This window comes from Nannobrachium achirus, assembly GCF_963921795.1.
Source record: "Nannobrachium achirus genome assembly, chromosome: 9".
NCBI classification, from domain to species: domain Eukaryota; kingdom Metazoa; phylum Chordata; class Actinopteri; order Myctophiformes; family Myctophidae; genus Nannobrachium; species Nannobrachium achirus.
The window spans coordinates 51,154,544-51,168,913 of record NC_137818.1 but is presented as its reverse complement, the minus strand read 5'-3'; the positions used below and the strand labels follow the sequence as shown (position 1 = coordinate 51,168,913).

The window sequence follows — 14,370 nt, the reverse complement described above, 5'->3', positions numbered from 1 at the left end:
GAGCATAATAGTGAAGGGTGAGTCTATTTTCCACACCCATGGCCTTTACATCACTGAACTCAAGAGTGCATTGTATTTTATAACTAGAAATACTGTTCCTACGAAACAGTGTGGGCTCGCATGGAACACTATGGGCACAAGGATCTACCCTTTGGCTGCTCCTCATTGGCTAAGGGCCCTGCATTTGTGCTGCCGGTACATTTCTTTTAGGAGAATAAACTTGACCTAAAGATTTGGTATAACATACTGGTCTCGCCTTTCAGCGAGCCCACATGAGGGGTTTAGGCACTGCAACCACAGCCTATACTATAACATCCCTCTCTTTGTGGTTTAATCTATGGTACTTCCTAAGGTGTTTCCCTGTCTTCTATGGAAGCACCAAAGCTTATAGGCTTTGCTTTGGTTACCATGGCCATTGGAGCCTTTTCTGGCGGTTCTGTACAATCACCTATCCCACCAATTCGACACCCACACAACTCGTCGGTGACACGCGTGACGAATTTGCAGTCGGTTGGTCAAATGGTTCTCGAGATACACAGAACATGTCCTTAGAGAACAAGGTGGGGAGAGAGAGAGAACAATGGAGAAAAACATCAAGGGAGATGGAAGAGAATGATGGAGAGAATGATGTAAAGGGTGTGTGTGTGTGTGTGTGTGTGTGTGTGTGTGTGTGTGTGTGTGTGTGTGTGTGTGTGTGTGTGTGTGTGTGTGTGTGTGTGTGTGTGTGTGTGTGTGTGTGCGTGCGTGTGTGTGTGTGTGTGAGAGAGAGAGAGAGAGAGAGAGAGAGAGAGAGAGAGAGAGTGTGCGCGCGTGCGTGCGCGTGCATGCATGTAATATCAACACAATAACTTGTGAATGGAAAACCTTCACAACATGGATTTAACACAAACATACGTCCTACATTATCTTGTCTTGTGCTGCCATCTTGTGGAAAAAGGAAGAATTGCAAACATCATTGCTATCTAAAAAGCCCAATTTGAATTCATGAGGAAGGCTGCCTTAGCCTATTACATTATTTTGTAATGTGATCCATCTATCTTATTTTTCCATTGTGCAATCCGACACACATTATGTCTGATATTGGACTAAGCAAGTAGCCTAATCACTTATTGTAGCCTACTGTAACTAAATAAATGTACAAAATTAAATAGATCAGCTATGATCTATTATGATGATCTAAATGACATCTTCTTGGGAAATAGAGTCAATTTAAATTCACTTTGAAGGTCAGTCTTAAGATTAATTAAATTATGTGACATTTACTGTAGCTGGTGAAATGCCTTTCTGTTGGTCTGTCGGTCCAAAATTCTTGACCGATTCTCGACCCAAAGTGACACGCTATGAGCTTGTAGATCTGCTATTTATGAAAAATCTTGAATATTTGTGACAAACCTTTGAATATATATTGAAAATGTTTAGGGGGTCCCTGGAACAAAAATATTTTGTTATATGGCCAAATCCATATAATTTTGGGTGTCAAGGTTTTAAGCAGCACTGATACAGCAACGTTTTTCAGAAAACTAAAGGGATTTAGAATGTTTTGAATCCGTCTGAGGTCTTTATTGATTGATTGAATAGCCAGGCAGTTTGCGAAAAAGCACAGTAAGTACAGTTCTATACAAGGTCTACCCTGCTGGAAGCCTGAGGAAGGTCTCACGACCGAAACGTTGCTCTTTAATAAACGATTCTCTTGAACTTGCTAGTTCAAGTGTGTGCGAGTGTGTGTGCAGGGGCATCACACCAAGTTCTGGGCCCTGGGTACAAGGATTCACTGCGGGCCCCCCATGAATGTTAACTATTGAAAAATAGCAGATATACAAGCTCACAGCGCGGCACCGAGTGCCGCGCTGCAAGCTTGTAGATCTGCTATTTTTGAAAATGTGTGCCAAGAAACCTATGTTTCCATGTCAGCGATGCTCAAACTTTTTCATGTGAAGGACCCCCCATCTCAAAATATTTAGTTCCAGGGACCCCCCAGAAGCAAAATTTGAGTTACAAATGTTCACTTAAAAAAATACATATATTCAAAGATTTGCGCACATTTTCACGACTTTTCAAAAATAGCAGATCTACAAGCTCGCAGCGCAGCACTCGGTGCCGCGCTGCGAGCTTGTATATCTGCTATTTTTCAATGGCTAAAGTTACTAGGGCCCCTCCACCTTGGGCCCTGGTAACGCAGTCCCACTTTCCTACCCCTTGTGACGCCCCTGTGCGTGTGTCTAATCTTTTAAAGATTAATCTGCTTATAAAAGGTCTGCTAAAAGGATTGAACTCAAGAAAGCAGCACTATTTGTTTTCCATTGGGGTCCTGTGTATGCAATTCATTGAATAGACCTATTCATAATGGGTTAAATCCCATCTCCTCCTGGCTTTGCGTCCTTGAGTGTCCCTGGCCTTGCCTGCTCTCCAGATGCTGCTGGGTTGTTGCTTATGCTGCTTCTACTTAGAATGGGTTAATTATGTACATAATACACCTTCTAATACTTAGGATGGGTTAATTATGTACATAATACACATTCTAATTCTTAGGATGGGTTAAATGTATACATAATACACATTCTGGTTAAGCATTATGCAACATTATGTACTTGGCCAATGGATCGACCAGTCCTCTTTTTTTCAACCGATGGTGCAGAATCAGATTAATACCGTACAACTTAATACCACTGTACTTTCAATGTCAATTTGCATTTGTATGAGCATTTATGAATTATTAAAATCTAATTATTCTTACTGAATGGCTTGTCTGCCTTATCTCACAATGGAAATTAACTTTTATCATCAGAAATATCATTTCATTTAAAGGCCAATTTAAATGAAATGATAGCTTTTTGGTGGTTAGCTTTTTTTTTTTTTTTTGCTGCTATTTTACCTTATTTACAGTTTAACGATAAGGGGCATTTTAAGTCTGGTTAGACATGTTTCAATGTTATGCTTATCATCTTCTCCTTTCTGTACAGTGTTCAGTGGTTGGTCCTTTGCCAAGCAGTGGAAGAATGGAAATACAATAGTTTGATGGTTGAGGTCACGAATGAGGTCATCTTTACATGATTTCATTAAATAATGTGACCATAATTATGCAAAGTGTCACTACAAAAACACAGTTGGAATCATGTGCTACTACCGTGCATGTGCCCCCTTCTGATTAAAACCTCTAAAACCTATACAAGCCAAGAATTAATTAACATTCACAGACAAATTCAGAACAAGATTTTATTTTGTACAATGTTTCATGAGATATCTGTTGTTACTGTACTATAAGGCATCAAGCATTGCTCATAAGTCATAAGGCATGGTAAGGCAGTGCATTTTGCTGTGCTATATAGACAAAAGAGAGACTATACAGTAAGGTTGTAGTAAGGACAAGAATTGGGTGTATGTGCACTGAAGAATAGCATTGGTGTGCACTGTGATTGACACTGTATGTATACACCAGGGGTAGGCAACCTTGGCACAGGGGAGGGTGGTCACTGGCACACTGGCATAAGTGTGAGGGGGAGGATTTTTCCTTTTAAAATACAATATTTAAATAAAATGTAAATTAAATGAAGTCCCCTCACATCTTGCAAATGACATCCTGCACATAATTCTACTCTCATTCAAACTCTGAACTCCGACTGGGGAGGGAGTCTGGGTGAGTGAGAGGTGAGTATTGAGTTATTTCTCTGAGTCTAATGATCATTACATCTTGATGTGAAAGAAAATAGTTCAAAAGAAGAAGATGTTGTTAATGTTGATATGGCACACTGACTATCAAGAAAATAAAAACATGGCGCTTCATGTCTAAAAGTTTGCCGACCCCTGGTATACACAGTCAGTTTACACATGTCAAATATTGATCATGTTTCTCTAGCCTGAACTGGAGAAAATTCAACCTCTTTTTTACATTCATTTGTGTGAAGGTAACCACACGCTCTCTGAATGCTATATTACATCTTAACTGCTATCAGCTGAATTGTAAAAAGAAAGAAAGAAAAAAAGTAGAATAATTGAAATATTGTAGACTATAGTCTATATAAACATGTATAATGAACAGTCTATATGAACATGTATAATATACAAAACAGAATATATACTGTACACTCTAGACAAAAACAAAATCAGATTTTTACATTTATTTATATTATTTTGTAATTCAGTAAATAGCCATTTACAAAACTTTTGAGCGTGACTGCAAGCAGATTATACATTCTATATTGTATCTACCCTGTGAATTCAGCTTAACTATGTCAACACCCTAAAACTATAAAGGACTGTAGATTGATTCAACACCTATGTAAGTAAATCATCTATATCAAACTAGATTTATATAGTATATCTGTATCTAAATGTACATGTAATCAAAAAGAAAATCTGTGAGTTTTAATTACATCAAATTAGAAGAAAATAAAAAAAAAACATGCTTTTGATAGATTTTTATTATGAACCTTTGCTCAAGTGCTTTAGTAAAGTCATTCCAAATACAGAATTTGATAATGAATAGTGAACATTGTGAACAACTACAGTAATTTTAAAGTTATTGTAGGCCTACTTGTGATACTTTTAGGGATTTTGCAACCTTGTTGATCTCACAATGCAGCCGTAATGAAACCTCACTGTCAAAATTGAGCTGTGAGGAAACATGTTTTCACTGCTGGCCTTTTGCCCTCATAAAACATTTATATGCCCACTGGAATCAATAAAATATATCCCTGTGTGAGGAACCTATTCATAACCAAGACCACAACTGAGCGATTGGAACTGCTCTTTTAATGCTCTATATACAAGTATAAAAAATAAACAATGAATGGTAATAATTAGGATACTAATAAATTATACACAACTTGAGTTTTTACTAAACAACACAGATGGTCTTGAAGTCATTTTGATGTCCGAGGTTCTAAATCAGTGGCTCTCAACCTTATTCTGGATTGGGGCCCACTTGAAAATCATGAAAGTGTTCCGGGCATGTGCATTTTCAGAGCATGTTTATTTTAAAGGGAAACTATGTAACTTTAAGCCTATAAATATATATATATATATATATATACACACACATTGACGACGTCCATCCCATGCAGACTTTTTTGTCTGTGAGGGGGGGGGGGGGGGGGAGAGAGAGAGAGAGCTCTGTCAGAGCTCTTAACACCTGGACACCAAGCGAGGTGGGAAAACAAAATTTTACCGAACCCAGATAGAATGGATGTGAATGAGGAAGGGGAAGTCGGCAGCAGCAGCTTTCGAGTTGCATCATGGGATATGATGTTTTTTCGCTCACCAGCGGCCGTCGCAGTCGCAGCACCTCTTTACCTGGTTATCATGGTAACCAGTTAACTGCACCGCGGTAATTCTTATCAAGTTCCTGGAAGTTTTTGGCATCCCAAGTGTTAATTGCTCCCTTCGAACTTCAAAGGGGTTGTGCACTGAGTTGATAGATTGGGCCATTAAAGTGTCAAACTCCTTCTGTGCTTGTTAGGCTAGGGCTCCACCAAAATGACGGCGTCGTGCCGGCGTCGAACGGCGTTAAAAAATGAACCGGGCGAAATTTGAGCGTCCGACGCTGACGTTGACGTAGGGAGTGGAACACCCTTAATTAATTAAAACGGGAGGGTTCCCAGCGTTGACGTTGACACGACGCTCGACGCGCCCGGTGGAGCCGGGGGGTGAGTGCTCTCTCTGATCAATTAAAGCACCAAAAACAGCTACCTGTTTGATGCCTGTCAGAGGGGGGAGTGGGAGTGTGTTAGTACACACACAGACTTAGTTTCCCTTTAATGATCAATGACTTGTGTTCCACCTTGGTTCAATGGTACTAGTGTAGTATTTGCGTGTTCTTCTTGTTTATCTTGTTTATTGGTATGACTTTTTAATAGAATGTTATTATCATTATTAATATGAGTGTGTTGGCAATTATTTGGGGGCCCACTTGCAATACCCTTGTGGCCCACCAGTGGGTCCAGTCCACAGGTTGAGAAGCACTGTTCTAGATCATTCCAGCTAGCCAAGGAGGAAGGAACAGTCCTACGGATCCCAGTATACATACCAGTACAAACATCCAGAGGAATATCCTGTCAATGACCATGGCCACATATTTCCAGTCCTCCTTAACCTACAGAGAAGAAGAAAAAAATATACAAAGCTCAAACAGAGATTACACATTTCATGTTTTTTGACCAGTTGTCAATTTCCAAATGTATTATGTCCCCAACAGGCATACTGTATCAGTCGGATCGGTGGTGCAGGGGTGAGAGCCGCGTAGCCGCACGAACTCTAGATGTGAAAACTCTAGAGAAACCCCCCTCCTTAATGTCAGTCAATCTTATCTTGTCTTGATTAGATAATATTCAAGGTAAAAAATATTCAAGTTGTATTCAACCAAAGTTCTGTAGAACTTCTATACTCTCTGGTTAGCAATAACCAATAAAGAGATTCAGAGTATTTGCTTGTTTTGTTGTTGGTTTTGCAGATTGTGTCCATCAAATACTTCCACAAAGCCTTTCATTCTGTGTCTTGGACTATTATATATTTTTTTCTCTCTGTTCAGAAATAAGTATCTTTTCAAAGTCAGCTGGGAATGGGTTTGCTGAGGATACTGTGCAATTAAAAACTACGGTAACACTTTATTTAAAAGGGTGTGCATGATGTCACTGTCTTGTCTCAGGTACATGCACAGACAGACAGTAGACACCAAATGCTGAATCATTATACCCTGTGCCCTGAGCCAGCAGAAGTGTTTCGGTTCGTTGGAGTCTAATTTCACTGAGCCAAATTGTATCATTTTTGTTACGTTTCGACAAATAAAAAGTTTGACCTGCAATAAGAACACGTTAGACCAAAATCAGCCATTTTAATGGTTAATACAATTGTGATTAGATTTTTTTGTCTCCGTTGTCAGACGATCAGATAGGGGTCAGACCACATGGGATTGTAGTATTTCTCGTTCAAGAACAATTTATCTCCCTATATTGGTGCTGAGCCAAACTGCAAGAACACTAAAATCATTTAGAAAGAAGGGCAACTCACTTTTATAATGCTGCAAACTTTATTATAGTGATGTTTCGACCTTCACTGTGTTCTTCAGCTTAAAAAGTAGTCGAAACGTCATCATAATAAAGTTTGGAGCATTAAAAAAGTGAGTTAAGGGCCCTTCTTTCAAAACAAGTAATATTTCTAAATGTCTAAATCAATGTACTCTAATCCCCAGTAAGCTATAAGAGTCAATGCCATGCCAGTACTATTCTTTTTGTTTATGTAATGAAATGTTCATCTATCTATAAATGCGAAAATCTCTGTCTGTCTGCGTGTGTGTCTGTATGTAATCCGCCAGACACATAACTCCATATATGGGCATAAATGGACACAGGCAAACAGTCAAACGGTCAAAACGGGTCCTACAGACGCGTTCCCCGCCGCAGCGCTGACTCATTGTGACATCACTTCTGCTGACTCGTTCTGACATCACTTCTGCTGACTCATTCTGACATCACTCCTGTGCAAATAGACAATTCTTCCAAACTTTCACTTTGAACTCTAGGTCAAGTATGCAGAACTGATGTCTGTCATCAGGGTGTTCCGGAACCAGCACAGAAGGCTCTGACATCACGTACTCCACATGAGTCAACACAGACAGACAGATGGTCAAAACTGGTCCTATGACAACAGGTATAATGGGGTTTGCATTAAAGGGTGGGGCATTCATTCCATATTTACATCGTTCCCGAGTAGGCCGGTCCCCGAGTAGACGCTCGGCTGCCCGTCAGGGAGATACAGAGATCTCCATATATGGGCATAAAATGGACGTAGACAGACAGATATCTCCATATATGGGCATAAATGGACACAGGCAAACAGATGGTCAAAACGGGTCCTATGACAACAAGTATAATGGGGTTTGCATTAAAGGGTGGGACATTCATTCCCTATTTACATTGTTCCCGAGTAGGCCGGTCCCCGAACTAGACGCTCGGCCGAGCTTCTAGTAGACTCGGCCGAGCTTCTAGTAGACTCGATTCTTTAGGAGGCTTAACCTCCTAAAGAATCGAGAGAATACTGAACCATCATCAAAGTTTGTTTCAATTGATACAACGGAAAATGATAACGTCTGCAAACTTACTGAAAAGTCGGCATCCAATGCCCGGAGATGATCGGCAATGTACTGAACTCCTTCAATGGCCTGTCGCATAGCTGGGGAGATGGAGGTGGTCGTGGTGTTCAGATGCATACATTGTTCTTTAGAGGGCTCTGTGGTGGCGCTTCCCGAAGGCTGTTTCTGTATCCTTGCTGCCATTCCGAGGCCCCCGCCCTCGCCTCGGACTGCAGCTCCTTCCTCCAGCAAACAGCAGTACTGGAAGCTGGAGGAGCGACATCGGTGTCCAGTCCTCCGGTTGTCACCCATTTGCTCCGCGCTCAGAGAGCGGCCCCCTGAGGCCAGGGTTTGTGTCTCTTCTCTGGGCAGCGTGCAAAGGGAGGCCAGATGCAGGGTAGGCTGTGAGGTGGACATTGGGCAGAGTGACGAGGCTGAATAGTTGCGTCCCCACTGCAGAGGCTCCTCGGGGAGAAGAGAATATTGACTGGACGGAGAACTACAGATGAGCTGCGCCTTCAGGGGATGTTCGTCCACGTTGAGGCCTACAAGAGGCGAGGAAGGCGGAGAAGGGGAGCACACACGGACGTTGGGGCTCTCATATGGAGTGGTTGGAGCCGTGGCTCTTAGCTGGCTCACGTGTTGCAGACCTGTCTCCAGTCTCGACCAAAATGGCTGCGAGTTGTCCATCGCGGTTGGAGCTGCGCCTCCTAGCTGTGTCATCTGTTGCAAACTTGTCTCCAACCTTGCCCATAACGGCTGCAGGTTGTCCAACACGGGGATGGACGACGTGGGCGGGCGGTGCATCATCTCTATGAGTTTCCTGCAGTTCTGCTTGGCTGTGGCTGGCGGACGCTTCATGAAGAGGACTCGAGGCACCTGGTCCAAAAACACCCTCCGCACCCACTGAGGCATGCCATGGGTCCGAGGTGACCGGTGGTGTACGTTGAGCACAAAGACGGTAATTATGATGGAAAGCGTGACGAAGATCATGGTGAAGAGTAAGTACTCGCCAATGAGTGGAATCACCAGTGACGTCGAGGGTATAATCTCTGTGATGAGGAGGAGGAACACCGTCAGAGAGAGCAACACTGAGATACACAGCGTGATCTTCTCGCCACACTGCGAAGGCAGGTAGAACACCAGCACGGTCAGACAGGAGATGAGCAGGCAGGGGATTATAAGGTTGATGGTGTAAAATAGAGGAAGCCTCCGGATGATGAAGTAGTAGGTGATGTCCGGATAGATCTCTGTGCAGCACTCATACTTTTTGGAGTTGTACTTGCCCACGGCGTTCATGATGACCCACTCACCGCTCTCCCAGTAGTCCATCTGGTCCACTTGGTTGGACATGCTGACCAGATCGATCTTGGCCTGGTCGTACGTCCACGAGCCAAACTTCATTTTGCAATTCTGCTGGTCGAAGGGGAAAAAGGTCACGTCGATGCTGCACGAGGACTTGTAGATTGCGGGGGGCGTCCACTTAATCCGCCCATCGTGGAACAGTTGTGCCTTGGTCAGGTGAGTTACAGCAAAGTCACCATCAGCACTGCAGGGGAGGAAAAGAATACAAAGGGTGGAGACATTTTCAGTGAAGAGATTTGGTGTGGACGGAAAAAGTACAGACTCCTGGGGACCCTGGTCATTAATTATATAAGGTTTAAGTGGTTAAATAATGAAATCACTTGACAGTATTTATTTTTATTTTTATTTTTTTCTGAATTAATTCATCATTGCGATAAACCTAGGTGTATCGCACCAGTGCCTGTGTGGGTTCATCACAATGATGAATTAGTAGAAGATGTTGAATTCAGCAGAATTCAACAACTTCCCTCCGGATATGAACTTCATTTGTTTTGCCAAGACTGGTCATACTTGTAATTGGGATCAGTGAGACAAGCTCGTAGAAAATACTCGTGCTACATGGTGTTGGATGCTGTTATATGATATGATCGAGCAATGCCGATGATATGATTGAGCAATGCCGATGATAAGCTTAATTTCTTATACTGTACACGATGATTGCCAGTTTACAGCCAGAGGCTATGGCTATATACCGGTATGGTGGTCCTTGCAGGCCTGGATTAATGCACAAGCTCAGGGCTGCAGCCCAAGGGCCGAAGCTCTGGGGGGGGGAAGGGCACACAACCCCTATAACAGCGCAAATCAACTACGTTGTCTTTCTCCATCCCGTGCCTGCCTCGTGTCTTGGTACCTGACTCACCCGCTAGTCTGCTTCTGTGGCTGCAGCTAAAGCTGTATGCATTCATTACCACAACATACTGACACTCCACAGAGGATGATACAGAAGTTAATGAGGCTTCAGCGCTCTGTGACATAATGATGCGTATGGAGACCGCAGTTGTGCGTATTTTGGAAGCTGTGTGCTACAGCTGTTTAAAAATGTAAGCGTGCAGGCCACAGGTTGCTCTTTGTGGACTTCCTATTCCAAAAGGAAAGACAGGAGTGCTTCGGATTGACAGTTCAGGAACCTTACTAGGTTTTTTCAACTTGGTAGTGCTTGGGGTCGCGTCTACACGGTATTTTCTTTTAACGGACAACCCCATACCCATTGTAAAGCACACTTGTTTGGCTTGGATTGGATTTTATGGTCTAAAATTGAGAAAGTGCATCAACATTTTATGCAAGCTATCCTCGACAAAGCATGGTGCCTACAGTACCAGATGAACGGTTGCTCATACTGAACACAAATTACAAATGACATTCACGTGGAAGTTGAAGAAAAATGACTGGCAAAACAACAGAATCTTCTTGATTTCCCTCCTGTCACCCCATCTGTCGTGACATTGAGTTTGCGTATCTCTGTGAAACTAATTCATCACTGCATGAACTCTTGGGAGTGTATTTCATGCAAATTATCACACCTACTGTAAATTACTGCAATGTAGGGCATTCACGAATAATGATTTTTAGTATTCGAATTATTCGACCTCAAAGTATTCGAATAGTCGAATATTCGACAGGACTGGCGAGGCGTTGTGAGCATGTAGATCTGCTATTTTCACAATATTTATCTGTGGAACCGAGTCACATTAGTACCTACAATTCCAAGTGCTTGTCAGGGTGGGGGTCCCCAGTTCAAATATGTTTATTTTGGGGGTCACGGCCTAAAAAGGTTTGAGAACCCCTGGCATTAACAAATTCATCCACCAGGGGCATTAACAACTCATTCTTATGACTTCCTATCTAGCCAAGCTTTATAAACCATATATTTTTTAAAGAGAAAACAATAAAAAAATAAAGAATAAAATAAGCGAATATTCGACTTTGGCGAACAACGTCGAATAGTGACATTGATATTCGAATATTCGAATATTTGGTGAATGCCCTACTGCAATGATACTAACTTGTTATACAGCACTATGTCAGGCCTCCAGATGATCTCAGATGGAATGCGGACGGAGGTGACGTTCTCATATTCCTCTGGGTTCCAACGTAGTTTATAGTCATTCCATTCCTGTAGAGAGCATAGATACTGTGTCATAGCTTAAAACCCATTTAGAACGGTCGGGTACACATTATAGTGTTTTATTATTTTATGCTTTAACTATTGAAAAATAGCAGATATACAAGCTCGCAGCGCGGCACCGAGTGCCGCGCTGCGAGCTTGTAGATCTGCTATTTTTGAAAAATCGTGAAAATTAGAATTTTGACCCGATTCTACAAGTGTCTTTTGAATCCTTCTAAGATTTTTTGAAAAACCTATGTTTCTATGTCAGCAATCTGGCTAACCATCGTCAAAGAAAATGTCCTTTTCACTTAAATGGAGCTCAGTTAGTTTGTTCTTGAGAGACTGCTATGTCAGTGGTTCTCAAACCTTTTCATGTGAAGGACACCCAAAATGATATTTATTTGGCCACGGACCCCCATCTCAAAATATTTAGTTCCAGGGATCCCCCAGAAGCAAAATTTGAGTTACAAACGTTCGCTTTAAAAAATACATATATTCAAAGATTTGCACACATTTTCACAACGTTTTCAAAAATAGCAGATATACAAGCTCGCAGCGCGGTGCCGCGCTGTGAGCTTGTATATCTGCTATTTTTCAATAGTTAAAGCATTCAATAATTCTAGGCCTAAATGGGTTAAGCTGTAGTCTACACGCTTCCAAATGGCTTAGACTGTTTGATGCCATTAATACATACTTGTTTCACCCAGACGTTTGTAGTCATCATTTGGTTCTTCTCATCCTTTTCCCGGTAAAAACAGCAAGGGAATCAATTAAAAATTAATCTTTAATGTTAAAACAACTTCCTAAGCAAATGCTCGCGTAGCCAGATGTTCAGAGACCGCGCATACCGGTAGGTTCGTTAGCGTAGGATTCACCTGCTATGCAAGCCCCGGCATCGAATTTAGATTTCCCCATAATATCGGCAGGTAGCGCAGATCTCCAATTGTCTGGCTACGGGAGACTACTTTATCATCATTTAAAAACTATTCAAAATAGTGAAAATAGCTGATCTACAGTACAAGCACACAAGGCCTCGCATCGCTGCTATCTGCAATTTTCACTACTTTTGTGCGACACCTATGTATGATGAAGTACGGCTTTCATTTAGAAACAAACTCATTTGAAACATGGAGTTACGAGGTTTCTGCCCGACAGTGACGATATAAGACAGGGTCTAATAACGGCACGTCTTGTGAATGAATCTCTGTGGTGAAATTGATTACGTCATTCTGGGCCAAATATAGAGGGACTGAGGATCTGATATATTATGAATTCACGAAATGCAAAAAATATTCAAACTAATGCACGCGCGCACTCTCACACACAAGCGCACGCACACACACACATTATTCAGGGATTTCATTGTTTTGACTACTGGCAGCATGCCCAAGAAAGGTTGGCGCCGATCGCCATGGGGTCAGGGGTCAGTGGGGTCAGTGGTTTGCGAGAATAGGTGTGGACAGATAGAGACAGACGCACAGACCCTCGGACCCTCGACAGCCGTAATAACATACCCTTGTCTTAACATTTCAAGGACTGCGTGATTCATCATCTGCATTCATGAATGATTTATGGCTGGAGGCAAATCAACATGCATAGCATTGTTTAGGACTAGACCGCCTGCATCTCATGCCTAGCTAGTAGTATACTGCCTCTACTCACAAGCTGCCTCTGCCTGCCAAACTATACCCCTGGAGCATATCATGCTGTCTGAGACAGTACAGTTTGAGAAGAACCCTTGGGAGCAACAGACTACTACATCTGTCTCCAGTTGAGTCTCATTACTGGATACATGAAGTGAAGAAACTCAACAGATTTGATGTGATCGCCCTAAGGACCACGATCTCAACACAAATTACAGCATGGTGTTAATGCTAATTTATACTTTGACGATCGAAAGTACATCTTTTCAACATATGAAAAGTATTGAAAAACATGGTTTATCGACAACCAAAAAAACGGTGTGTGGGTGAATTAAAACCCTTCATATTCCAACATGTATTGGCTCTGAAAATGTATGAAGAAAAACTAACGAAATGATCATCGAAAAGATGTTGCAGATGTTGTTTCTTTGTCAAATGAACGCACATATCGTCGTTGTCGGGTGGAAACCTTGTATGTCCAAAACCGTTCGATTTGTATGTATCATTTTAAAAACGATCTAAACTAGCGAAAATAGCCGATCTACAAACACACAACGCCTCGTGGTGCGAGGCGTTGTGTGCTTGTAGATCTGCTATTTTCACTAGCTTTGTGCGGCAGTCTTGTATGATAAAAACATACAAATTTGAAACTTGGAGATACGAGGTTTTTGCCCGACACTGACGATATGAAAGTACACTTTTACTTGACTAACCACATCAATAAGCTGGGCGATTGAGAGGCCAAAGTGGACCAGCACCACATCCGTGGTGTTTTTCACAGGCCTGGAGAGCTTGTTGTAGCGGACAAAAAGGTTCTTGAGCAGCCTTTCCTCAGCATAGGCGCGAGGTCCCTGGCGCTGGGGACACACTGAGGAAAACAAACAATAGATAGACGTGAATCCTCTAAAACAAATCAATTTTTAATGTGGTTCCATGCATGCAGCTCAATGTTATTAACAATGTCATAGATCATTTTAAATAATTGTAGCCGTCTCCGCTGTTTCATCTCTTATTGTAAAGTAAATGAAAGCAACAAAATCATTTTCGGCTTTTTACAACTATTAAAGGTATATTCAGTGATTGTATTTCATTCAAATAAAAATATAATTGGTACATTTTCCATTCATTCTCCTCACTAGAATGTGTGCTGATCATATAAGGTCTTCCACCATGGCCTGTGTTACGAGCATAGC

At 41.9% G+C, this 14,370-nt stretch overlaps 1 protein-coding gene across 1 annotated transcript; it reads right to left on the bottom strand.

The window, feature by feature from the left end:
- Positions 1 to 5,962: 5,962 nt before the first annotated feature.
- Positions 5,963 to 14,022, bottom strand: LOC308290954 (neuronal acetylcholine receptor subunit alpha-4-like; the record flags this gene model as incomplete). Its single annotated transcript, XM_080732869.1, has 5 exons — positions 13,891 to 14,022; positions 12,229 to 12,273; positions 11,431 to 11,540; positions 8,093 to 9,611; positions 5,963 to 6,088 (listed from the first exon to the last, which is right to left on the bottom strand). The coding sequence occupies exons 2-5, from the start codon at positions 12,256 to 12,258 to the stop codon at positions 5,963 to 5,965; spliced, it is 1,785 nt and encodes a 594-aa protein (XP_080588995.1). The 5' UTR covers positions 12,259 to 12,273; positions 13,891 to 14,022.
- Between the last annotated feature and the right edge of the window lie 348 nt (positions 14,023 to 14,370).